The 27,849-nt window shown below is 36.2% G+C and overlaps 1 protein-coding gene across 1 annotated transcript in view; it reads right to left on the bottom strand.

The window, feature by feature from the left end:
- The window catches only part of CCDC7 (coiled-coil domain containing 7), a 274,689-nt gene that overhangs the window by 61,296 nt on the left and 185,544 nt on the right, over positions 1-27,849 (bottom strand). The window contains exons 34-36 of the mRNA XM_086334569.1: positions 23,008-23,118; positions 22,043-22,174; positions 11,804-11,902 (exon numbers count right to left, since the gene is read on the bottom strand). Coding sequence (XP_086190695.1) covers positions 11,804-11,902; positions 22,043-22,174; positions 23,008-23,118 — 342 coding nt within the window. The remainder of the gene's footprint in view (positions 1-11,803; positions 11,903-22,042; positions 22,175-23,007; positions 23,119-27,849) is intronic.

Below are 27,849 nucleotides of genomic sequence, written 5' to 3'. Positions count from 1 at the left end.
ATGAGATGGCTGGATGGCATCACTGACTCAATGGATGTGAGTCTGAGTGAACTCCACGAGTTGGTGATGGACAGGGAGGCCTGGTGTGCTGCGATTCATGGGGTCGCAAAGAGTCGGACACGGCTGAGTGACTGAACTGAACTGAACTGATACTGTATTGGTGTTTTTCTTTCTGGCTTACTTCACTCTGTATAATAGGCTCCAGTTTCATCCACCTCAGTAGAACTGATTCAAATGTATTCTTTTTAATGGCTGAGTAATATTCTATTGTGTATATGTACCACAGCTTTCTTATCCATTTGTCTGCTGATGGACATCTAGGTTGCTTCCATGTCCTGGCTATTATAAACAGTACTGTTATTAACATTGGGGTACACATGTCTCCTTCAATTCTGGTTAAGGAAACACTTCTAAAATCTTCATGATGCCACCATCATCCTGATTCCAAACCGAGACAAAAAAGCTACAGAAATAAAAACTAAAGATATTGACATTTCCTTAATGAAAATAGATACAACAATCCTCAACAAAATATTAGCAAACCAAATTTTGCAGCACATTAAAAGCATCATATACCATGACCTAGTGGGATTTATACAAGAGATGCAAGGATGGTTTGGTTTAACATTTGCAAGTAAATCAATCTTTCACACCATACTGACAGAATGAGGGATAAAATTACATTATCATCTCAATAGATGCAGAAAAACATTTGACAAAATTCAACAAAATTCAATACTCTTTCACAATAAAAATCCTCAACAAACAGGCTTGGGAAGGAAGAAGAAAATTCTTGTGATTTGCAGATGATACCATTTTATATATAGAAAACCTCAAGGACTCAACCATGAAATTGTTGGAACTAATCAATGATTTCAGTAAAGTTGCAAGATACAAAATTAACATATGGTAATCTGTTGCATTTCTACATGTTAATGATAAAATATCTGAAAAAAACTAAAACTATACCATTCACAGTAGCATAAAAAACAATAAAATACTGGGAATAGCAACTGGCAGTCCAATGGTTAAGACTCCATGCTTCCACTGCAGGGGGTGCGGGTTCAAACACTGGTCAGGGAACTAAGATGCTGCATGCCACACTACAGCCAAAAATAAATTAAAAAAATAAAATTCTGGATATAAATTTAACCAAGGAGATGAAAGATCTGTACAATGAAAACTACAAGGCTCTATGGAAAGAAATGGAAGACATAAAGAAATGGGAAGATACCCCATGTATATGTACTAAAAGAAAAATCTTTTTGAAATGTTCATACTATCCAAAGTCATCTATGGATTCAACACAATCCTATAAACACATCAAATTCTCCACAGAATTAGAAAAAAAAAATCCTAAAATTCATATGGAATCACAAAAGAAATCAGAAAACGAAGGCAGTCCTGTAAAAGAACAAAGTGAGAGATAACACATTTCTTGATTTCAAACTATACTCCAAAGCTATAACAATAAACATGTTATGGCACTGGCACAAAAACAGACACATAGACCAATGAAAGAAAGTAAAGATCCTCAAATTAAATGTCCAAGCAAATTAAATGCTTGGTCAATTACTATTGAACAAGAGTGCCAAGAACACCCAGTGGGAAAAGGATAGTCTCTTCAACAAATGATGTTGAAAAAACTGCATATACACATGCAAAGAAATGAAATTGGACTCCTAATTTATGCCACTCACAAAATTAACTTGAAATAGAGCAAAGACTTATGAACATAAGACTTGATTCTGCTAGAGGAAAATGTAGGGAAGAAACTCTTTGACAGTGGTGTTCGCAATGATTTTTTTAAATATATGAACACCAAAAGCACAAACAACAAAAGAAAAACTCAACAAATGGGTCTACTTCAAAGTTAACAGCTTCTGCACAGTAAAAGAAACAACACAATGAAAAGGCAATCAATGAAATGAGAAAATTTCAGAAACCATGTATCAGATAAAGGGTTAATATCTAAAACATATAGATTTCATACAGCCTAATAACAAAAAATTAAACAATCCAATTTTTAAAATGTACAGAAAAACTAAATACTTTTCTTAAAAAGGCATACAAATGGCCAACAAGTATGTGAAAATATGATCAACAATATTAGTCCTCAGAGAGATGCAAGTCAAAGGCACATTGAGATACCATCTCAAACAAGTTGGAATGGCTATCATCAAGAAGACAAGAGATATAAGTGCTGGCAAGAATACAATGACAAGGGAATCTTTGTATACTGCTAGAGGGAATGTAAACTGGTCCACCCACTTTGGAAATGGAGTTTCCTCAAAAAATTAAAAGTAGATTGAATTTCTGATCCCTCTATCCTACTTATAAGTACCTACTTGAAGGAAATAAATACAGGATGTTGAGGAGCTTTATGTACCTACATTTTTTCTCAGTATTATTCACAACAGGAAGATATGAACATATCCTAACAGTCCATCAATGGATGAATAGATAAAGAAGATGTGGTGTATGTATATGTGTGTGTGTATATATATATATACATATATACATATGGAGTATTAATCAGCCATTTGAAAGAAGGACATCCTGCCATTTGAGACAACATGGGTAAGTCCTGAATACGTTTTTCTAAGAGAAATGAGTCATAAAGAGAAAGAAAAATATACTACGGTATGATGCTGTTAAACTGCTGCAGTCAATATGCCAGGAAATTTAGAAAATTCAGCAGTGGCCACAGGACTGGCAAAGGTCAGTTTTCATTTCAACCCTGAAGAAGGGCAATGCCAAAGAATGTTCAAACTATTACACAATTGCACTCATTTCACATGCTAGGAAGGTAATGCTCAAAATTCTTCAAGCTAGGGTTCAACAATACATGAACTGAGAACTTCCAGATGTACAAGCTAGATTTAGAAAAGGCAGAGGAACCAGAGATCAACCTGCATTGGATCAAAGAAAAAGCAAGAGAATTCCAGAAAAATATCTACTTCTTAATTGACTACACAAAAGCCTCTGACTGTGTGGACCACAAAAAACTGTGGAAAATTCTTAAAGAGATGCTAATACCAGACCACCTTACCTGCCTCTTGAGAAACCTGTATGCAGATCAATAAGCAGCAGTTAGTACTGGACAAGGAACAGTGAACTGATTCAAAATTGGGACAGGAGTTCATCAAGGCTGTATACTGTTACCCTGTTTATTCAACATATATGCAGAGTATAGCATTCAAAATGCCGGGCTGTAAGAAGTACAAGCTGGAGAAATATCAACAACCTCAGATATGCAGATGACATAACTTTTATGGCAGAAAGCAAAGATGAACTAAAGAATCTCTTGATGAAAGAGGAGAGTGAAAAGGCTGGCTTAAAACTCAACATTCAAAAAACGAAGATCATGGCATCTGGTCCCATTACTGCATGGCAGATAGATGGGAAAACAATGGAAACAGTGACAAACTTTATTTTCTTAGGCTCCCAAATCATTGTAGATGATGACTGCAGCCATGAAATTAAAAGATGCTTGCTCCTTGGAAGAAAAGCTATGACAGACCTAGACAGCATATCAAAAAGCAGAGACATCACTTTGCCAATAAAGGTCCATCTAGTCAAAGCTATGGTTTTTCCAGTAGTCATGTATGGATATGAAAGTTGGACCATAAAGAAGGCTGATCGTTGAAGAATTGATGCTTTTGAACTGTAGTGCTGGAGAAGACTCTTGAGAGTCCCTTGGATAGAAAGGAGAACAAACCAGTCAATCCTAAAGGAAATCAATACTGACTATTCATTGGAAGCACTGATGCTGAAGCTGAAACTCCGATACTTTGGTCACATGATGCAGAGAGTTGACTGACTGGAAAAGACCATGATGCTGGGAAACTGACGGCAGGAGGAGAAGGGAAGATAGGATGAGATGGTTGGATGCATCACCAAATTCATGGACATGAATTTGAGCAAACTCTGGGAAATGTTAAAGGACAGGGAAGCTTGACATGCAGTAGTTTATGGGGTTGTAAAGAGTCGGACATGACTGAGCAACTGAACAACAACAAATCATCTACATGTGGAATCTAAAAAAGCAAAATTTTTAGTAAGAAATTGTGGTTAACCAGAGGATAAGGGGTGAGGTAATACAAAAGATGTTGTACAAACTTGAGTAGTAAATAGAGATCTGAAGCACAGCATAATGAATATAGACAACACTGCACTATAATCACCAAATAATAACAGACTAGAATTATTACAACCAATAAAATGAAAACATAATTATGTAATGTGATATAGGTGCTAATTACCACTACAATGGCAATCACATTACAATACATAAATGTATCAAATTAGTATGTTGTACACCTTAAATTTGCAGGTTTTATGTCAAATGTACAATAAATCAGAAAAGAAAAAAATGTGGACATGAAAGGCTGCTAAATGATAAATAATAAGGATTAAATCATACAGGATGTTGAAATGCTAAAATAATAATAGTGAGAGGACTTCTGGGATTTCCAGGTGGCTCAGTGGTAAAGAATCTGCCTGCCAATGCAAAAGACACAGGAAATGCCGGTTCGATTCCTGGGCCAGGAAGGTCTCCTGGTGGAGGAAATGGCAACCCACTTCAGCATTCTTGCCAGGAAAATCCCATGGACAGAGGAGCGTAGCAGCCTACAGTCTGTGGGGTCACAAAGAGTTGGAAACAACTGGGCATATACACATGAGAGGATGTCTACTTCTTGTTATACGTGTAAAGAGCTTGGGAGTCATTACTTCTATTGTCACAAAAAGAAAAAATTTAGCAAACATTTTAAATTAAACATCTTATTTGGGCTTCCTTGATAGCTCAGTTGGTAAAGAATCTGCCTGCAATGCCAGAGACCCCAGTTCGATTCCTGGGTCAGGAAGACCTGCTGGAGAAGGGATAGGCTACCCACTCCAGTATTCTTGGGCTTCCCTTGTGGCTCAGCTGGTAAAGAATTAACCTGCAATGCAGGAGACCTGGGTTTGATCCTTGGATTTGGAAAATTCCCTGGAGAAGGAAAAGGCTACCCACTCCAGTATTCTGGCCTGAAGAATACTGCAGAGGTTACAGTCCTGGAGAATACATGGCTATAGTCCATGGGGTCGCAAAGGGTTGGAAACAACTGAGTGACTTTCACTTTTTCTTATTTAAATCAAGGCAAAATGCTGCCCCCAAAACTGGAGACAGAGGTGCATAAAAGCAGGTTTTTGGCAGCTGAAGAGCAGGAGCAGAAGCTCACTGTTGGAGTCAGTACTAGTGAGAATGAGAATGTCAGTTGCTCAGTTGTGTCTGACTCTTTGTGACCCCATGGACTGTAGCCTACCAGGCTCTTCTCTCCAGGGGTTTTCCAGGCAAGAATACTAGAGTGGGTTGCCATTCCCTTCTCCAGGGGATCTTCCCAAGCCAGGGATCAAACCTGGGTCTCCTGCATTGCAGGCAGATTCTTTATACCATCTGAGCCAACAGGGAAACCTACAAATTGCTGAAAGTTCAGTGTAAACTAATTTGAATCTTACTGGTATTCCCACATTATTATAACTTTTATGTCTAGGAAACCCAAGCAAGTTCTCAAGATGAAGATCAGAGAAAAACCTTAATATGCTTCCAACAGGGGGAGGGGAAAGGAACTGCTTTTCAAAATGCCATTCTCCTTAACAGAAGACTGCCTTCAAGGGAAACTACTTTACTAGAGCTTAACCAAAACAGAGTTTATGAGAAACCAACAGACCTTAGGAAAATGCAGTATTCAACATAGGGGTGAGTAGATATATGATTTCAGCCCTTTCCAGCCTTCCTTGTCTTACCAAACACATAGGAGAAACATGAGAAACACTTTGAAGGTTGGAGCCCAGAGACACAAGCTTATTCAGACACAGGCTGAAACCTAATCAGAGGATTACAGAATCTTTCCCCTTCCCTGACGTCTTACCACCATATTAATAGGGCTCCTATATAATAGCAAATTACAGCTAAAAGAACACCAAGTCACAGACCCTATTTAAGGAATCTAGAGGGAAACCCAAAGATACCAGGGGAGACAAAAAAGAGACAATATAGGAACTTTTAGCTTATGACACCTACAGCTAGAGTAAACAAAAAATACAGACCAATACCTAGCAAGAGAAACATGAAGCCTCACACTAAAGGTCTATATACTTCAGTTCCTTTTACCCAGTGTATCGTGTCTGGATTTGAACAGCAAAAAAATGTAAGACATGCTTAAAAATAACCCAAACTGAAGAGTACGAGTACCAGACTCACACGACAGAAATTTGAGCATAATCATAGGAGTATCTGAAGTAATTATGACTAATATGCTAAAAGTTTTTGTAGAAAACGAGACAATATATAAAAGCAGAAGAGTAATGTAAGAAGAAATATGGAAGCTCTAAGAAAAAAATCACAAGGAAATGTTAAATATCTAAAATATTGCAACAGAAGTGTAGAATGTCTTTGATGTGTTCATTAGTAGACTGGAACACAGTCAAGGAAAGTCTCAGTGAGCTTAACGATATGACATTAGAAACTTTCCAAATTGAAAAGAGAAGCTAAATGGAAAAAAAGGAACAGGATATCAGAGATCTTTTGGACAATTACAAACGGCATAACACACACATAATGAGGATACCAGAAGGAGAAGAAACAATGCAACAGAAGAGATATTTAAACAATGGCAGAGAATTTTCCAACATTAATGACATTCAAATCAGTGAGCATAGGAATTCAGAGAACACCAAAAAAGATAAATGCAAAAATATCAACACCTATTCATATCATATTCAAAATGCAGAAAAAATCAAAGACAAAGAGAAAATCTTAAAAGACTTCAGGGAAAAACAAAAACAAAATAGAAATATATCTTATCTGTAGAGGGATAAGGATAAAAATATCTTTTACTTCTCATCAAACTGTGCTAGCAAGAAGAGAATGGAGAGAAATGTAAAGCGTCTAAAGAAAACATATCAACCAACCTATAATTTTATTAATTTGAGACAAGGCAGACTTCAGAGCAAGGAAAATTACCAGAAATAAAGAGAGCCCTACATGATAATAAAGGGGGTCAATATCTAAGAAAACATAAGAATCCTCAATGAGTATGCACCTAACAACAGAGCAACAAAATACATGAGGCAAAAATAGAACTGCAAGGAGAAACTGACAAATGCATTACATGTGCTGTTTTCAATACCATCTTATCAGTAACTGACAGATACAACAGGCTGAAGATCCATACCTTAACAAATTTAAAAGAACAAAAGTCATGTGAAATATACTTTCAGATCACAATAGATTTAAGCTCTATGATTCCAATGCAAAAACTAGATAAATATCTCTCACAAATAAGATGCAAAAATCCTCCACAAAACAATAACCAATGATGTGAAGCAATGTATATAAATGATTCTATATCATGACCAAGGAGGATTTATTCCAGGTATACAATGCTGACTCAATATATAAAATCAATTAATGTAGCTCATCACATCAAAAGACAAAAGAAAAAAATCATTTGATCAATCAGAGATGCAAAAAATTATTTAAAAAAATCTAAACCCTGTTCATGATAAAAACTCTAAGCAAACCAAGAATAGTGGGAACTTCCTCAATTTGATAAATAACATCTACCAAAACCCAACAGATAACATCACACTTAACAGTGGAAAACTAAATGCTATCATTATCATCTCAGGATAAATCAAGGATGTCTCTTCTCACAACTCCTACCCAGCATCATAGTGAAGTGAAAATGAAAGTCACTCAGTTGAGTCCAACTCTTTGCAACCCCATGGACTATAGAGTCCATTGAATTCTCCAAGCCAGAATACTGGAGTGGGTAGCCTTTCCCTTCTCCAGGGGATCTTCCCAACCTAGGGATCAAACCCAGGTCTCCTGTATTGCAGGCAGATTCTTTACCAGCTGAGCCATAAGGGAAGCCCCAAAATACTGGAGTGAGTAGCCTATCCCTTCTCCAGGGGATCTTCCTGACACAGGATTCTTTACCAACTGAGCTATCAGGGAAGCCCTATCATAGTGAAAGTCCCAGCTAATGTAATAAATCAAGAAAAGGACATAAAAAGTATATAACTTGAGAAAATTAAACAAAACTCTTCTTGTTAAATAACAACAGCAACAACACTCCTGGAATTATAAGCTGGCTATAGCAAGGTTTCCAGATACACATTAATATACACAAGTCAACTGATTTCCCGTATATCAACAGTGAACAGGTGAAATTTGAAATTGACCACAATACCACTCATATTAGCATCAGTAATGAAATCTAACATACATAAAGGAGCCATCAAAGATTTAGAGATTTTTCCATTTTCATGGACAGGAAGTTTCAATATTGTTAAACTGTCAGCTCTTTCCAAATTGATTCAGTGCAATCCCAATCAAAATCCCAACAAGTTATTTTGTGGATATTGATAAACTAATTCTAAACTTTATATGGAAAAGCAAAATACCTACATTAGCTGACACAATATTGAAGAAAAACAAGGTGAGAGGACTGATGCCACCCAACTTCAAGACTTACTGAAAGCTATAGAAATCAAGATAATTGGTGAAAGAACAGTCAAATATGTCAAGATAACAGAACAAAGAGATATAGACCTATACAAATACAGTCAATAATTTCTGAAAGAAAAGCAAAAGCTTTTCAATGGAGAAAGGATTGTTTTTTCAACAAATAGTACGGACACAAAGGGACAGCCAAATGTAAAAAAAAAAGTGAATCTAGACACAGACGTCACACCTTACTAAGAATTAACACAGAATGGATGATAGACCTAAATGTAAAATACAAACCTATAAATGTCCTAGAAGGTAACACAGATGAACATTTTGGGGATCTCAAGTTTGGTGTTGACTTTTCAGGTAGAACACCAAAATCACAATCCAAAAAAAAAATTGATAAGTTGGACTTTATTAAGAAAAATATACATATGACTTATGTTCTGTGAAAGACACTGTTAAGAGAGTGATAATACAAGTCAGAGGCTGGGAAAAAATATTCCCACAACATATATCTGAAAAAGATTTGTTATCTAAAACATACAAAACTCTTAAAACTCCACAATTAGAAAAGAACACAATTATAACATGGGCAAAAAAGTGAACAGATATTTTATCAAGGAAGTCATTTAGATGGCAAATAAGAATATGAAAAGATGTTCTCTCTCTCTCTCTCTCTCTCTCTATATATATATATATATATATATATCATAAAGGAATTGAAAGTTAAAAGAACAGTGAGATATCACTACATCAGTTCAGTTAAGTCACTCAGTCATGTCTGACTCTTTGCGACCCCCTGAATTGCAGCACACCAGGCCTCCCCGTCCATCACCAACTCCCGGAGTTCACCCAAACTCATGTCCATCGAGTCGGTGATGCCATCCAGCCATCTCATCCTCTGTCGTCCCCTTCTCCTCCTGCCCCCAATCCCTCCCAGCATCAGGGTCTTTTTCAATGAGTCAACTCTTCGCATGAGGTGGCCAAAGTACCGGAGTTTCAGCTTTAGCATCATTCCTTCCAAAGAACATCCGGGATTTGGCTCCTTTAGGATGGACTGGTTGGATCTCCTTGCAGTCCAAGGGACTCTCAAGAGTCTTCTCCAACACCACAGTTCAAAAGCATCAATTCTTTGGTGCTCAGCTTTCTTCACAGTCTAACTCTCACATCCATACATGACCATTGGAAAAACCACAGCCTTGACTAGACAGATCTTTGTTGGCAAAGTAATGTCTCTGCTTTTGAATATGCTATCTAGGTTGGTCATAACTTTCCTTCCAAGGAGCAAGCGTCTTTTAATTTCATGGCTGCAATCACCATCTGCAGTGATTTTGGAGCCCCCAAAAATTAAGTCTGACACTGTTTCCACTCTTTCCCCATCTGTTTGCCATGAAGTGATGGAACCAGATGCCATGATCTTAGTTTTCTGAATGTTGAGCTTTAAGCCAACTTTTTCACTCTCTTCTTTCACTTTCATCAAAAGGCTCTTTAGTTCCTCTTCACTTTCTGCCATAAGGGTGGTATCATCTGCATATCTGAGGTTATTGATATTTCTCCCAGCAATCTTGATTCCAGCTTGTGCTTCTTCCAGCCCAGTGTTTCTCATGATGTACTCTGCATATAAGTTAAATAAGCAGGGTGACAATATACAGCCTTGACGTACTCCTTTTCCTATTTGGAACCAGTCTGTTGTTCCATGTCCAGTTCTAACTGTTGCTTCCTGATCTGCATATAGGTTTCTCAAAAGGCAGGTCACGTGGTCTGGTATTCCCATCTCTTTCAGAATTTTCCACAGTTTATTGTGATCCACACAGTCAAAGGCTTTGGCATAGTCAATAAAGCAGAAATAGATGTTTTTCTGGAACTCTCTTGCTTTTTCGATGATTCAGCAGATGTTGGCAATTTGATCTCTGGTTCCTCTGCCTTTTCTAAAACCAGCTTGAACATCTGGAATTTCATGGTTCATGTATTGCTGAATCCTGGCTTGGAGAATTTTGAGCATTACTTTACTAGCATGTGAGATGAGTGCAAAGCAAATACAACACCCAGTTGTGTATGTGACTGGTGATAGAAGCAAGGTCTGATGCTGTAAAGAGCAATATTGCATAGGAACCTGGAATGTTAGGTCCATGAATCAAGGCAAATTGTAAGTGGTCAAACATGATATTGCAAGAGTGAACGTTGACCTTCTAGGAATCAGCAAACTAAAATGGACTGGAATGGGTGAATTTAACTCAGATGATCATTACATCTACTACTGCGGGCAGAAATCCCTCAGAAGAAATGGAGTGGCCATCATGGTCAACAAAAGAGTCTGAAATGCAGTACTTGGATGCAGTCTCAAAAACGACAGAATGATCTCTGTTCGTTTCCAAGGCAAACCATTCAATATCACAGTAATCCAAATATATGCCCCAACCAGTAATGCTGAAGAAGCTGAAGTTGAACAGTTCTATGAAGACCTACAAGACCTTTTAGAACTAACACCCAAAAGAGATATCACTACATAACTATAGCTAAAATCCAAATGCTGAAAACAACAAATGATCTCAGAAATTTGGAGCAATGGGAAACTTGATTTGTAGCTGGGAGGAAAGCAAAACACTACAGCCACTTTGAGGACGGTTTAGCAGTTTACAAAGTTAATAGTTTTATCATATAATTTAGCAACCGTATGAAAATTTATGTTGCCACAAAAGTTATGTAGTATTCAGCAGGTGTTGTTTGTACACAATTAATAAAGAAACTGTTTGGCTTTTCTTTTGGTTTAGGATCATTATGACAAAAACTACTGACATCATACAATATACCATGAACTTCGTCTGAACTGTTTACGGAAGACAGAAGACTGTATACAGAAGACTGTATAAATACTTATCATAAGAAAGCAAATATGGCTGTACTATTATCAGATAAAATAAATATAAAGGCAAAAAATGTATTCTTAGAGATAAAGGATATACTTTTATAGAGATGAAGGCTCATGTTTACCAGGTAAATATAAAAGTTTAAATTCATACACATTTAATAACATAATTTCCAAATATATAAACCAATCTGGCAAAAAACTACCTGGAAACACAAAGATATCCATAATCATAGAAGGAAAATTTAACATACATCTCTTAGTAACACAGAATAAACAGAACTTCAATTAAAGAAGAACCGAACAACACAGTAAATACATGATATAACAGATCTATACAAAAGATATGATTAAACATTCACAAACCTAAGACGGGATTTTTTGCTTTTTACTTTAATTAAAAATAAATTAATATTGAAATTTATCAGACTTACTATTCAGAGTTTCCATTTTGCCAGCTCTAAGTTTCTCAGTTTGAGACTGGCTTTTTGATCCAACTTCATCCTCAGATGATATGTCTCTTGCTTTCTGAGCTGCAAGAAAGATGTTTTTAATCCATTAAGTAGAGAACTGGATTTACTGAAAATCCTCTGTAATTCAAACACACTTCAATTATCCAGGAATATTTCTTCTCATAGTTTGAAACAATAAAGTCAAATACCACATTATTGAGATAGTGAATTATAGAGTAAGTATGTGAAATGTAGAGAGATGTGAAAAGTAGAGAGAATAGTTTTATGAGGTATTTACAATTTAGGATTAAATGTGATATTTTTTTTAAATTTGATTTTATTTTTAAGCTTTACAATATTGTATTAGTTTTGCCAAATATCGAAATGAATCCACCACAGGTATACCCGTGTTCCCCATCCTGAACCCTCCTCCCTCCTCCCTCCCCTACCCCCCCTCTGGGTCGTCCCAGTGCACTAGCCCCAAGCATCCAGTACTGTGCATCGAACCTGGACTGGCAACTCGTTTCATACATGATATTATACATGTTTCAATGCTATTCTCCCAAATCTCCCCACCCTCTCCCTCTCCCACAGAGTCCATAAGACTGATCTATACGTCGGTGTCTCTTTTGCTGTCTTGTACACAGGGTTATTGTTACCATCTTTCTAAATTCCATATATATGCGTTAGTATACTGTATTGGTGTTTTTCTTTCTGGCTTACTTCACTCTGTATAATAGGTTCCAGTTTCATCCATCTCATTAGAACTGATTCAAATGTATTCTTTTTAATGGCTGAGTAATACTCCATTGTGTATATGTACCACTGCTTTCTTATCCATTCATCTGCTGATGGGCATCTAGGTTGCTTCCATGTCCTGGCTATTATAAACAGTGCTGCGATGAACATTGGGGTACACGTGTCTCTTTCCCTTCTGGTTTCCTCAATGTGTATGCCCAGCAGTGGGATTGCTGGATCATAAGGCAGTTCTATTTCCAGTTTTTAAAGGAATCTCCACACTGTTCTCCATAGTGGCTGTACTAGTTTGCATTCCCACCAACAGTGTAAGAGAGTTCCCTTTTCTCCACATCCTCTCCAGCATTTATTGCTTGTAGACTTATGGATTGCAGCCATTCTGACTGGCGTGAAATGGTACCTCATAGTGGTTTTGATTTGCATTTCTCTGATAATGAGTGATGCTGAGCATCTTTTCATGTGTTTGTTAGCCATCTGTATGTCTTCTTTGGAGAAATGTCTATTTAGTTCTTTGGCCCATTTTTTGATTGGGTCATTTATTTTTCTGGAGTTGAGCTGGAGGAGTTGCTTGTATATTTTTGAGATTAGTTGTTTGTCCGTTGCTTCATTTGCTATTATTTTCTCCCATTCTGAAGGCTGCCTTTTCACCTTGCAAATAGTTTCCTTTGTTGTGCAGAAGCTTTTAAGTTTAATTAGGTCCCATTTGTTTATTTTTGCTTTTATTTCCAATATTCTGGGAGGTGGATCATAGAGGATCCTGCTGTGATGTATGTCAGAGAGTGTTTTGCCTATGTTATCCTCTAGGAGTTTTATAGTTTCTGGTCTTACGTTGAGATCTTTAATCCATTTTGAGTTTATTTTTGTGTATGGTGTTAGAAAGTGTTCTAGTTTCATTCTTTTACAAGTGGTTGACCAGCTTTACCAGCACCACTTGTTAAAGAGATTGTCTTTAATCCATTGTATATTCTTGCCTCCTTTGTCAAAGATAAGGTGTCCATATGTGCGTGGATTTATCTCTGGGCTTTCTATTTTGTTCCATTGATCAATATTTCTGTCTTTGTGCCAGTACCATACTGTCTTGATAACTGTGGCTTTGTAATAGAGCCTGAAGTCAGGTAGGTTGATTCCTCCCATTCCATTCTTCTTTCTCAAGATCGCTTTGGCTATTCGAGGCTTTTTGTATTTCCATACAAATTGTGAAATTATTTGTTTTAGCTCTGTGAAGAATACCGTTGGTAGCTTGTTAGGGATTGCACTGAATCTATAAATTGCTTTGGGTAGTATACTCATTTTCACTATATTGATTCTTCCAATCCATGAACATGGTATATTTCTCCATCTATTAGTGTCCTCTTTGATTTCTTTCACCAGTGTTTTATAGTTTTCTATATATAGGTCTTTAGTTTCTTTAGGTAGATATATTCCTAAGTATTTTATTCTTTCTGTTGCAATGGTGAATGGAATTGTTTCCTTAATTTCTCTTTCTGTTTTCTCATTATTAGTGTATAGGAATGCAAGGGATTTCTGTGGGTTGATTTTATATCCTGCAACTTTACTATAATCATTGATTAGTACTAGTAATTTTCTGGTGGAGTCTTTAGGGTTTTCTATGTAGAGGATCATGTCATCTGCAAATAGTGAGAGTTTTACTTCTTCTTTTCCAATTTGGATTCCTTTTATTTCTTTTTCTGCTCTGATTGCTGTGGCCAAAACTTCCAAAACTATGTTGAATAGTAATGGTGAAAGTGGGCACCCTTGTCTTGTTCCTGACTTTAGAGGAAATGCTTTCAAGTTTTCACCATTGAGGATAATGTTTGCTGTGGGTTTGTCATATATAGCTTTTATTATATTGAGGTATGTTTCTTCTATTCCTGCTTTCTGGAGAGTTCTTATCATGAATGGATGTTGAATTTTGTCAAAGGGTTTCTCTGCATCTATTGAGATAATCATATGGTTTTTGTTTTTCAATTTGTTAATGTGGTGTATTACATTGATTGATTTGCGGATATTGAAGAATCCTTGCATCCCTGGGATAAAGCCCACTTGGTCATGGTGTATGATCTTTTTAATGTGTTGTTGGATTCTGATTGCTAGAATTTTGTTAAGGATTTTTGCATCTATGTTCATCAGTGATATTGGCCTGTAGTTTTCTTTTTTTGTGGCATCTTTGTCAGGTTTTGGTATTAGGGTGATGGTGGTCTCATAGAATGAGTTTGGAAGTTTACCTTCCTCTGCAATTTTCTGGAAGAGTTTGAGCAGGATAGATGTTAGCTCTTCTCTAAATTTTTGGTAGAATTCAGCTGTGAAGCCGTCTGGGCCTGGGCTTTTGTTTGCTGGAAGATTTTTGATTACAGTTTCAATTTCTGTGCTTGTGATGGGTCTGTTAAGATTTTCTATTTCTTCCTGGTCGAGTTTTGGAAAGTTGTACTTTTCTAAGAATTTGTCCATTTCTTCCACGTTGTCCATTTTATTGGCATATAATTGTTGATAGTAGTCTCTTATGATCCTTTGTATTTCTGTGTTGTCTGTTGTGATCTCTCCATTTTCATTTCTAATTTTATTGATTTGATTTTTCTCCCTTTGTTTCTTGATGAGTCTGGCTAATGGTTTGTCAATTTTATTTATCCTTTCAAAGAACCAGCTTTTGGCTTTGTTGATTTTTGCTATGGTCTCTTTTGTTTCTTTTGCATTTATTTCTGCCCTAATTTTTAAGATTTCTTTCCTTCTACTAACCCTGGGGTTCTTCATTTCTTCCTTTTCTAGTTGCTTTAGGTGTAGGGTTAGGTTATTTATTTGACTTTTTTCTTGTTTCTTGAGGTATGCCTGTATTGCTATGAACTTTCCCCTTAGGACTGCTTTTAAAGTGTCCCACAGGTTTTGCGTTGTTGTGTTTTCATTTTCATTAGTTTCTATGTAAATTTTGATTTCTTTTTTGATTTCTTCTGTTATTTGTTGGTTATTCAGCAGGGTGTTGTTCATCTTCCATATGTTGGAATTTTTAATAGTTTTTCTCCTGTAATTGAGATCTAATCTTACTGCATTGTGGTCAGAAAAGATGCTTGGAATGATTTCTATTTTTTTGAATTTACCAAGGCTAGCTTTATGGCCCAGGATGTGGTCTATCCTGGAGAAGGTTCCATGTGCGCTTGAGAAAAAGGTGAAATTCATTGTTTTGGGATGAAATGTCCTATAGATATCAATTAAGTCTAACTGGTCTATTGTATCGTTTAAAGTTTGTGTTTCCTTGTTAATTTTCTGTTTAGTTGATCTATCCATAGGTGTGAGTGGGGTATTAAAGTCTCCCACTATTATTGTGTTATTGTTAATTTCTCCTTTCATACTTGTTAGCATTTGTCTTACATATTGCGGTGCTCCTGTGTTGGGTGCATATATATTTATAATTGTTATATCTTCTTCTTGGATTGATCCTTTGATCATTATGTAGTGACCATCTTTGTCTCTTTTCACAGCCTTTGTTTTAAAGTCTATTTTATCTGATATAAGTATTGCTACTCCTGCTTTCTTTTGGTCCCTATTTGCATGGAAAATCTTTTTCCAGCCCTTCACTTTCAGTCTGTATGTGTCCCCTGTTTTGAGATGGGTCTCTTGTAGACAACATATGTATGGGTCTTGTTTTTGTATCCATTCAGCCAGTCTTTGTCTTTTGGTTGGGGCATTCAACCCATTTACATTTAAGGTAATTACTGATAAGTATGATCCCGTTGCCATTTACTTTATTGTTTTGGGTTCGAGTTTATACACTGTTTTTGTGTTTCCTGTCTAGAGAATATCCTTTAGTATTTGTTGGAGAGCTGGTTTGGTGGTGCTGAATTCTCTCAGCTTTTGCTTGTCTGAAAAGCTTTTGATTTCTCCTTCATATTTGAATGAGATCCTTGCTGGTACAATAGTCTGGGCTGTAAGTTATTTTCTTTCATCACTTTAAGTATGTCTTGCCATTCCCTCCTGGCTTGAAGAGTTTCTATTGAAAGATCAGCTGTTATCCTAATGGGAATTCCCTTGTGTGTTATTTGTTGTTTTTCCCTTGCTGCTTTTAATATTTGTTCTTTGTGTTTGATCTTTGTTAATTTGATTAATATGTGTCTTGGGGTGTTTCTCCTTGGGTTTATCCTGTTTGGGACTCTCTGGCTTTCTTGGACTTGGGTGATTATTTCCTTCCCCATTTTAGGGAAGTTTTCAACTATTATCTCCTCAAGTATTTTCTCATGGTCTTTCTTTTTGTCTTCTTCTTCTGGGACCCCTATGATTCGAATGTTGTAGCGTTTAATATTGTCCTGGAGGTCTCTGAGATTGTCCTCATTTCTTTTAATTCGTTTTTCTTTTATCCTCTCTGATTCATTTATTTCTACCATTCTATCTTCTAATTCACTAATCCTATCTTCTGCCTCTGTTATTCTACTATTTGTTGCCTCCAGAGTGTTTTTAATTTCATTTATTGCATTATTCATTTTATATTGACTCTCTTTTATTTCTTCTAGGTCCTTGTTAAACCTTTCTTGCATCTTCTCAGTCTTTGTCTCCAAGATATTTATCTGTGATTCCATTTTGATTTCAAGATTTTGGATCAATTTCACTATCATTATTCAGAATTTTTTATCAGGTAGATTCTCTATCTCTTCCTCTTTTGTTTGGTTTGGTGGGCATTTATCCTGTTCCTTTATCTGCTGGGTATTCCTCTGTCTCTTCATCTTGTTTAAATTGCTGAATTTGGGGTGTCCTTTCTGTATTTGGCTAAATGTGATATTTTCTTAACAGATATGGGTGAGAAAAAAAACAAATGATAAACAGTATATTTAAATACTTAGAAGATTTATACTGGATTAAAAAATAACTAATTAGGATTTCCCTGGTGGCACAGTGCATAAGAATCTGCCTGCAATGTAGGGGACATCGGTTCAAACCCTGATCCGGGAAGATTCCACAAACGGTGGAGCAACTAAGCCCATGCACCACAACTGCTGAAGCCTGCATGTCCTAGAGCCAGCAAGTTGCAACTACTGAGGCCTGTGTGCCTAGAGCCTGTGCTCAGCAACAAGAAGCTATCACAAAGAGAAGCCTATGCACCACAACGAGAGAGTAGCTCCTGTTCTCCGCAACTAGAAAAATCCCGAGTGCAACAATGAAGATTCAATATAAATAAATACAGCAGTGTGCACATGTAAAATAAAAAAAGAAAACATTGCTGAAAAAAATTAGAGAAGGTTTAAACAAATAGAGAAATATATTTAAAAACAAAAAAAAAATCCAAAAACCAAACAAAAATTAGCAATTATATACAACTAAATCATAATATGAAAAGGTTAAGAATAAAGGGATAAAAAGCATTCCATGCAAATAGTTATATAAAGATACTACGCTAACATCAGATAAAATAAAGGTACAAAAAATTACTACAAAATGTCCATCATAAAGACAGAATTTCAGTTCACTAAGAACATACAACAAATTAAAATCTGCATATTTATTATACATACTTGTATGTAATATATCACCTATATATATGACATAGATCATGCATCTGTATTTTTATATATAATAAAGCTTTAGAAACATAAAATTGAAATTGATGGAACAAAGAGTAATGGAAAAATAAACACAGTAGTTGAATTTAACATACCTTTCTCACAAATGATAAAATAAACATAGAACTTCAATGAAATTAAGAAGGTAAAAACATCATAGTTAATCAACTTCACCTAATGGAGAACATACATACACAAACATGTATATGTTATGTATATGTGTGCATATAAGTACATATGATACATATATAGCATATATTCCTGTGATCAACTGAATAAATATTAAAGAACTGGAGAAAATTAATTAAAAATCAGTACATGATATTCTTACTACAAAGCCTCACTTTTCTGGCAGTTCCAAGTGTCTTAATTTGAGATGAGTTTTATAAGATTTAAACTTTTTCTTTAGGTGTAAGATTTCATCTGACATCTCATCCATTTTCTCAGCTACAAGTATAGAGGCTCTTAATCCAGTAAAAAGTAAAACAGCTGGACTGTGAAATCTTTGGATTATTAATGTATACCAAGAACTTAAAGTTTCCATCCAATTTTACAAGTAAATACACACAATTTAAACAAATGATCAAACCATCCTCCCCTTGCCCACCCCATCCTCTAACTGATAACGCATGTTCAAAATGGACTATGAAATTAAGTATAAAATCATCAGAGTGGTTTCCTTAAAGTATGTGGAAGACTTGTTACTGCATACAACACTTAAAAAGTTGTAATTAGACTTTATTGTACTAAGGATAGTCATATTTAAAAATACTTTAAAACTTTTAACAACATATACAACGGGTTTAAAAGTTAAACTGATTAAAAAGTAATAATTCCAAAATAAGGAAAGAAACAGAAACCTGAATCAGGTGCAAAAATTAGAAAGCACCCAAAAAAGGAAATACTTACAATTTAAATATATTAGTAAGTACAATAATTATAAGTGGATTACATGTTGTTGGGCTAGACAATGACAGTCACACTGGATTTATAAGCAATTTAACTATAATCTATAAGTGATGTCACTGGTTTATAAGAATATAGAAACTGGAAAATAAAGAGGTGAAAAAAGATATGCAAATATGAACCAAAAGAAATCTGTAGTAGTTATATCAACGTCATACAAACTAAGATTTTAATCAAAAGACCTTACTGGAGACAGACTAAGATGGTACTGTTTATAAAAAGAAAACGTTGAGTCCATAAGGACTATCAGACATTTTTATTTGTATGCTTCTAACAGCACAGACAGTATAAGGAAAAAGGACAATACTACAAAAATAGGTAAATCCACAATCATAGTGGGAGAATTCAGTACAGACATTGCTCCATAATGGATATAAGAAACAAAATTTGAAGAAGTCAAGAAATAGGAGTTTAAATAACACAATAAAACCTTGACTTTGATGCCTGTAAGCTCACACATTCATGAACATAAAATTCTGCTTAAAACAATTAAAATGCAAAATAATTTAATAACATTCATAGTAATATTTACTACTGAGTCTTTTCGTTCTAGCAGTTCCAAGTGTCAGGCAAAAGATTTTCATTTGATACCTCATTAATTTTCTGGGCTTTAGGAAGAATGGCTCATAAAAACACTAAATAGAGAATCAGAAATCTGCAGTGGAACCTCTAGATTTACAATTTATGTTAGTTATCCTACAATATTGTACTTTATCTTTAAATGATATAAACAAATCATTGTCTATTTGAAGTGCAAATATCATGTGCATATGTTTTTCACACATGTATATGAAGCAGTCATTACTTTCCAGATATACAGACGCATCAAATATATTTAAAGCAACAGTTAGAACTGGACACGGAACAACAGACTGGTTCCAAATAAGGAAAGGAGTACATCAAGTCTGTATATTGTCGCCCTGCTTATTTAACTTATATGCTGAGTACATCATGAGAAACGCTGGGCTGGATGAAGTACAAGCTGGAATCAAGACTGCCGGGGGAAATATCAATAACCTCAGATATGCAGATGATACCACCCGTATGGCAGAAAGTGAAGAACTAAAGAGCATCCTGATGAAAGCGAGAGAAGACAGTGAAAAAGTTGGCTTAAAGCTCAACATTCAGAAAATGAAGATCATGGCATCCGGTCCCATAACTTCATGGCAAATGGACAGGGAAACAGTGGAAACAGTGATAGACTTTATGTTTTGGGGCTCCAAAATCATTGCAAACGGTGACTGCAGCCAAGAAATTAAAAGACGCTTACTCCTTGGATGGAAAATTATGACCAACCTAGACAGCTTATTAAAAAGCAGAGACATTACTTCGCTGACAAAGGTCTGTCTAGTCAAAGCTATGGTTTTTCCAGTAGTCATGTATGGATGTAAGAGTTGGACTGTGAAGAAAGCTACATGCCAAACAATTGATGCTTTTGAACTGCGGTGTTGGAGAAGACTCTTGAGAGCCCCTTGGACTGCAAGGAGATCCAACCAGTCCATCCCAAAGGAGATCAGTCCTGAGTGTTCATAGGAAGGACTGATGTTGAAGCTGAAACTCTAATACTTTGGCCACCTGATGCAAAGAGCTGACTCATTGGAAAAGACCCTGATGCTGGGAAAGATTGAAGGCAGGAGGAGAAGGGGACAACAGAGGACGAGATGGTTGGATGGCATCACCGACTCAATGGACATAAGTTTGGATCAACTCCGGGAGTTGGTGATAGACAGGAAGGCCTGGCGTGCTGCAGTCCATGGAGTCACAGAGTCGGACGACTGAGCGACTGAACTGAACTGAACAAATAAATTAAATTTGGAAATACTATTACTATAAACATTATTATAAATACTTACATTTAAAATTATTATTTAGTTTTTTTATAGCATTTGTAGTTTTGAATAAAGCTTAAAATTTTTGGTATTAAATATGGCCAAGGAAAACATATATGATAAAGAACATAGTGAAAGACTGAAAGAAATATATCAAATAGGAAAAATAGTGGAATTACACTTAAATATATCAATAATCAGATTATATATGATTGTGAGAGGTAATTAAAAGATCAGGCTGAATTCTATAAGTTTCTTACCAGAAATTCAGCAAAATCACAAAGATACAGGAAAGTATCTTTAAAGTAACAGGAGAGAAAAAAATGTATTGTGCAAATACCAACCAAAAGAAAGTTTGTGGAGCTACACTGATAGCAGATAAGGTAGTTTTAAAGGAAAATAAATAAAAACCATAAAAATAATGAAGTCTCTCCCTTAGGATAAAATGCTCTGTCCCTAAGAATAATATCACTTTAAAATTTATATGCACAAAAATAATAGAATATCACAAGATATAAACCAAAGCCTGTCACAACTACAAGAATAGAGAAATCCACAAAGTGTAAGATATAACACATTTAATTCAGTGATTACAAATTGCTAAGTCACTTCAGTCGTGTCTGACTCTGTGCGACCCCATAGACGGCAGCCCACCAGGCTCCCCCGTCCCTGGGATTTTCCAGGCAAGAACACTGGAGTGGATTACAAAAGAAAGAGATAAATCATCAATAAAGATCTGAAGTACAATGAGAATGTACAATGGGCATTGACAAAGTACAAAGTACAATGGGCTTCTTGGGTAGCTCAGTCAGTAGAGTCTGACTGCAATACAGAAGACCTGGGTTCAATCCCTGGGTTGGGAAGATCCCCTGGAGAAGGAAATCGTAACCCATTCTGGTATTCTTGCCTGGAGAATCCCTTGGACAAAGGAGCCTGGCAGGCTGCAGCCTACAGGGTCGCAAGAGTTGGACACGACTGAACAACTAAGCACAGAGTGCGCACATTCAGCGCTGGGCACAATGAGAGCAATTACTAAATAAGCAAATGGTTGAAGATATATTCATAAACAAAAAACAGCATTCTGAAATTAATTACATACAAGTTTATAAGATTTATGCTTAATTACTTACCATCAAGATTCTCCTTTTTGATAGCTCTAGGTTTCTGAGTTTGGGATTGCTTTCTTGAAAACAAATCCTTCTTCTCAGGATGTAGATTTTCAACTGTTATCATATCATTTTTCTGGTTTTGAAAAGGATATGCTAGGTAGAAAAACATACATGTATAATGGAACTTCTGGATATGCCAAATAATCAAATTTTCTTTGCATAGAGCTGAACTAAGAAACATCATGTGAATAATTGTCATGAGTGTGTGAAAGCAGTTTTGTTACTGAGTGACCAACCTAGATAGCATATTGAAAAGCAGAGATATTACTTTGCCAACAAAGGTCCGTCTAATCAAGGCTATGGTTTTTCCAGTGGTCATGTATGGATGTGAGAGTTGGACTATGAAGAAAGCTGAGCACTGAAGAATTGATGCTTTTGAAGTGTGGTGCTAGAGAAGACTCTTGAGAGTCCCTTGGACTGCAAGGAGATCCAACCAGTCCATCCTAAAGGAGATCAGTCCTGGGTATTCATTGGAGGGACTGATGCTGAAGCTGAAACTCCAAAATTTTGGCCACCCCACACGAAAGTTAACTGATTGGAAAAGACCCTGATGCTGGGAGGGATTGGGGGCAGGAGGAGAAGGGGACGACAGAGGATGAGATGACTGGATGGCATCACCGACTCAACGGACATGAGTTTGGGTGAACTCCAGGAGTTGGTGAGGGACAGGGAGGCCTGGCGTGCTGTGATTCATGGGGTCGCAAAGAGTTGGACACAACTGAGTGACTGAACTGAACTGAATTATTAACTGTGCAAATACCAACAAAACGGTATCATTACTTTTGCCATTGTTCTCAAATTATATTAGGTCATTCATTTTGACTTCTATAAAATATATGCTCAAATACATATTCATGAACCAAAGGAAAAAAAATCTTCTGATGAGTTTAAAATCATTTAACATTTCCTTTAATTATTATACTTACTATAGCGTCTTTCCTCTAGAGAAGCTATCTGTTTCTTCACTTGCTTTTGGGGTTTTGAAACTAAATCTTCATTCACAAGCAGAGGATTTTGACCTGATGCTCCAAAATAACCTACATAAAAACATGCATTTAGTCTATTACATGGAAAAATACAACTATTGGGCCATCTTTAGATTTCAAATTTATAATAAGGGTACAGTAGAATTTTCTCTCATTTTTATGAAGTCATAAGTCATTGATTAGTACTATAATGCTAGACCTGTCCTAAAACTAGATGATGTTGAAGCTATCTCATTATATAAATTTTCCTAAGCAGCAAGTATATTTTATTTTATTTATTCTTTTTTTGGAGGGGAAATTGGCTTTTTAAAAAAAATACATTTATTTTAATTGGAGGCTAATTACTTTACAACATTGTAGTGGTTTTCCATACATTGACATAAATCTGCCATGGGTGTACATGTGGTCCCCATCCTGAACCACCCTCCCACCTCCCTCCCCATCCCATCCCTCTGGGTCATCTCAGTGAAACAGTCCCAAGTACCGTGTCTCATGCATTGAACCTGGACTGGTGATGCATTTCACATATGATAATATACATGTTTCAATGCCATTCTCCCTAATTATCCCACCCTTGCCCTCTCCCACAGAGTCCAAAAGACTGTTCTATGCATCTGTGTCTCTTTTGCTGTCTCGCATATAGGGTTATCGTTACCATCCTTCTAAATTCCATATATATGCGTTAGTATACTGTATTGGTGCTTTCCTTTCTGGCTTACTTCACTCTGTATAATAGGCTCCAGTTTCATCCACCTCATTAGAACTGATTCAAACGTATTCTTTTTAATGGCTGAGTAATACTCCATTGTGTATCTGTACCACAGCTTTCTTATCCATTTGTCTGCCGATGGACATCTAGGTTGCTTCCATGTCCTGGCTATTATAAGCAGAGCTACAATGAACATTGGGGTACACGTGTCTCTTTCAATTCTGGTTTCCTCAGTGTGTATGCCCAGTAGTGGAATTGTTGGGTCATATGGCAGTTCTATTTCCAGTTTTTTAAGGAATCTCCACACTGTTCTCCATAGTGGCTGTACTAGTTTGCATTCTCACCAACAGTGTAAGAGGGTTCCCTTTTCTCCACACCCTCTCCAGCATTTATTGCTTGTAGACTTTTGGATCGCAGCCATTCTGACTGGCGTGAAATGGTACCTCATTGTGGTTTTGACTTGCATTTCTCTGATAATGAGTGATGTTGAGCATCTTTTCATGTGTTTGTTAGCCATCTGTATGTCTTCTTTGTAGAAATGTCTATTTAGTTCTTTGGCCCATTTTTTTATTGGATCGTTTATTTTTCTGGAATTGAGCTGCATGAGCTGCTTGTATATTTTTGAGATTAATTCTTTGTCAGCTGCTTCATTTGCTATTATTTTCTCCCTTTCTGAAGGCTGTCTTTTCACCTTGCTTATGGTTTCCTTTGTTGTGCAAAGGCTTTTAAGTTTAATTAGGCTCCATTTGTTTATTTTTGCTTTTATTTCCATTACTCTGGGAGGTGGGTCATAGAGGATCTTGCTGTGATTTATGTCATAGAATGTTTTGCTTATGTTTTCCTCTAGGAGTTTTATAGTATCTGGTCTTATGTTTAGATCTTTAATCCATTTTGAGTTTATTTTTGGGTATGGTGTTAGAAGTGTTCTAGTTTCATTCTTTTACAAGTGGCTGACCAGTTTTCCCAGCACCACATGTTAAAGAGATTGACTTTTCTCCATTGTATACTCTTGCCTCCATTGTCAAAGATAAGGTGTCCATAGATGCGTGGATTTATCTCTGGGCTATTTTGTTCCATTGTTCTATATTTCTGTCTTTGTGCCAGTACCATACTGTCTTGATGACTGTGGCTTTGTTGTATAGCCTGAAGTTAGGCAGGTTGATTCCTCCAGTTTCATTTTTCTTTCTCAAGATTGCTTTGGCTATTCAAGGTTTTTTTTTTTTTTTTTTTGTATTTCCATACAAATTGTGAAATTATTTGTTCTAGTGCTGTGAAAAATACTGTTGGTAGCTTGATAGGGATTGCATTGAATCTATAGATTGCTTTGGGTAGTATAGTCATATTCACTATCTTGATTCTTCTAATCCATGAACATGGTATATTTCTCCATCTATTTGTGTCCTCTTTGATTTCTTTCATCAGTGTTTTATAGTTTTCTATATATAGGTCTTTTTTTTCTCTAGGTAGAAATATTCCTAATATTTAATTCTTTACATTGCAATGGTGAATGGAATTGTTTCCTTAATTTCTCTGTTTTCTCATTGTTAGTGTATAGGAATGCAAGGGATTTCTGTGTGTTAATTTTATATCCTGCAAATTTACTATATTCATTGATTAGCTCTAGTAATTTTCTGGTTTCTAAGGTTTCTGGTTTCCTAGGGTTTTCTATGTAGAGGATCATGTCATCTGCAAACAGTGAGAGTTTTACTTCTTCTTTTTCAATCTGGATTCCTTTTATTTCTTTTTCTGCTCTGATTGCTGTGGCCCAAGCTTCCAAACTGTGTTGAACAGTCGTGGTGAGAGTGAGCACCCTTGTCTTGTTCCTTACTTTAGGGGAAATGCTTTCAATTTTTCACCATTGAGGATAATGTTTGCTGTGGATTTGTCATATATAGCTTTTATTATGTTGAGGTATGTTCCTTCTATTCCTGCTTTTTAGAGAATATTTATCATAAATGGATGTTGAATTTTGTCAAAGGGTTTCTCTGCATCTATTGAGATAATCATATGGTTTTTATTTTTCATTTTGTTAAAGTGGTGGATTACATGGATTGATTTGCAGATATTGAAGAATCCTTGCATCCTTGGGATAAAGCCCACTTGGTTATGCTGCTGCTGCTGAGTCCCTTCAGTCATGTCCAACTCTGTGCGACCCCATAGACGGCAGCCCACCAGGCTCCCCCGTCCCTGGGATTCTCCAGGCAAGAACACTGGAGTGGGTTGCCATTTCCTTCTCCAATGCATGAAAGTGAAAAGTGAAAGTGAAGTCACTCAGTCGTGTCCGACCCTCAGTGACCCCATGGACTGCAGCCTTCCAGGCTCCTCCATCCATGGGATTTTCCAGGCAAGAGTACTGGAGTGGGGTGCCATTGCCTTCTCCGACTTGGTTATGATGTATGATCTTCTTAATATGTTGTCAGATTCTGTTTGCTAGAATTTTGTTAAGGATTTTTGCATCTTTGTACATCAGTGATATTGGCCTGTAGTTTTCTTTTTTTTTTGTGGCATCTTTGTCAGGTTTTGGTATTAGGGTGATGGTGGCCTCATAGAATGAGTTTGGAAGTTTACCTTCCTCTGCAATTTTCTGGAAGAGTTTGAGCAGGATAGATGTTAGCTCTTCTCTAAATTTTTGGTAGAATTCAGCTGTGAAGCCGTCTGGGCCTGGGCTTTTGTTTGCTGGAAGATTTCTGTTTACAGTTTCAGTTTCCATGCTTGTGATGGGTCTGTTAAGATTTTCTATTTCTTCCTGGTTCATTTTGGAAGGTTGTACTTTTCTAATTTGTCCATTTCTTCCACGTTGTCCATTTTATTGGCATATAATTGCTGATAGTAGTCTCTTATGATCCTTTGTACTTCTGTGTTGTCTGTTGTGATCTCTCCATTTTCATTTCTAATTTTGTTGATTTGATTCTTCTCCTTTTGTTTCTTGATGAGTCTGGCTAAAGATTTGTCAATTTTATTTATTTTCTCAAAGAACCAGCTTTTGGCTTTGTTGATTTTTGCTATGGTCTCTTTTGTTTCTTTTGCATTTATTTCTGCCCTAATTTTTAAGATTTCTTTCCTTCTGCTAACCCTGGGGTTCTTCATTTCTTCCTTTTCTAGTTGCCTTAGGTGTAGAGTTAGGTTGTTTAGTTGACTTTTTTCTTGTTTCTTGAGGTAAGCCTGTATTGTTATGAACCTTCCCCTTAGCACTGTTTTACAGTGTTCCAAAGGCTTGGGGTTGTTGTGTTTTCATTTTCATTCATTTCTGTGCATATTTTGATTTCTTTTTTGATTTCTTCTGTGATTTTTTGGTTATTCAGCAGCGTGTTGTTCAACCTCCATAGGTTGGAATTTTTAATAGTTTTTGTCCTGTAACTGACATGTAATCTTACTGCATTATGGTCATAAAGATGCTTGGAATGATTTCAATTTTCTTGAATTTACCAAGGCTAGCTTTATGGCTCAGGATGTGATCTATCGTGGAGAATGTTTCATGCGTGCTTGAGAAAAAGGTGAAATTCATTGTTTGGGGTGAAATACCCTATAGATATCAATTAGGTCTAACTGGTCCATAGTCATTTAAAGTTTGTGTTTCCTTGTTAATTTTATGTTTAGCTGACCTATCCAGAGGTGTGAGTAGGGTATTAAAGCCTCCCACTATTACTGTGTTATTGTTATTTTCCCTTTCAGACTTGTTAGCATTTGCCTTACATACTGCGGTGCTTCTATGTTGGGTGCATATATATTTATATTGTTATATCTTTTTCTTGGATTGATCCCTTGATCATTATGTAGTGTCTTTCTTGTCTCTTTTCACAGCCTTTATTTTAAAGTCTATTTTATTTGATATGAGTATTGCTACTCTTGCTTTCTTTTGGAAAGAAAGACAACATATACAGGGGTATTTTTTTTTTTTGTATCCATTCAGCCAGTCTTTGTCTTTTGCTTGGGGCATTCTACCCATTTACATTTAAGGTAATTATTAGTAACTGGACATGGAACAACAGACTGGTTCCAAATAGGAAAAGCATTACGTCAAGGCTGTATATTGTCACCCTGCTATTTAACTTATATGCAGAGTATATCATGAG

This window comes from Bos grunniens, chromosome 13 (assembly GCF_055505025.1).
Source record: "Bos grunniens cultivar Pamir isolate PY7600 chromosome 13, Bosgru_T2T1.0, whole genome shotgun sequence".
NCBI classification, from domain to species: domain Eukaryota; kingdom Metazoa; phylum Chordata; class Mammalia; order Artiodactyla; family Bovidae; genus Bos; species Bos grunniens.
The sequence above is the reverse complement of the archived record's forward strand: the minus strand, read 5'-3'. Positions and strand labels throughout refer to the sequence as shown.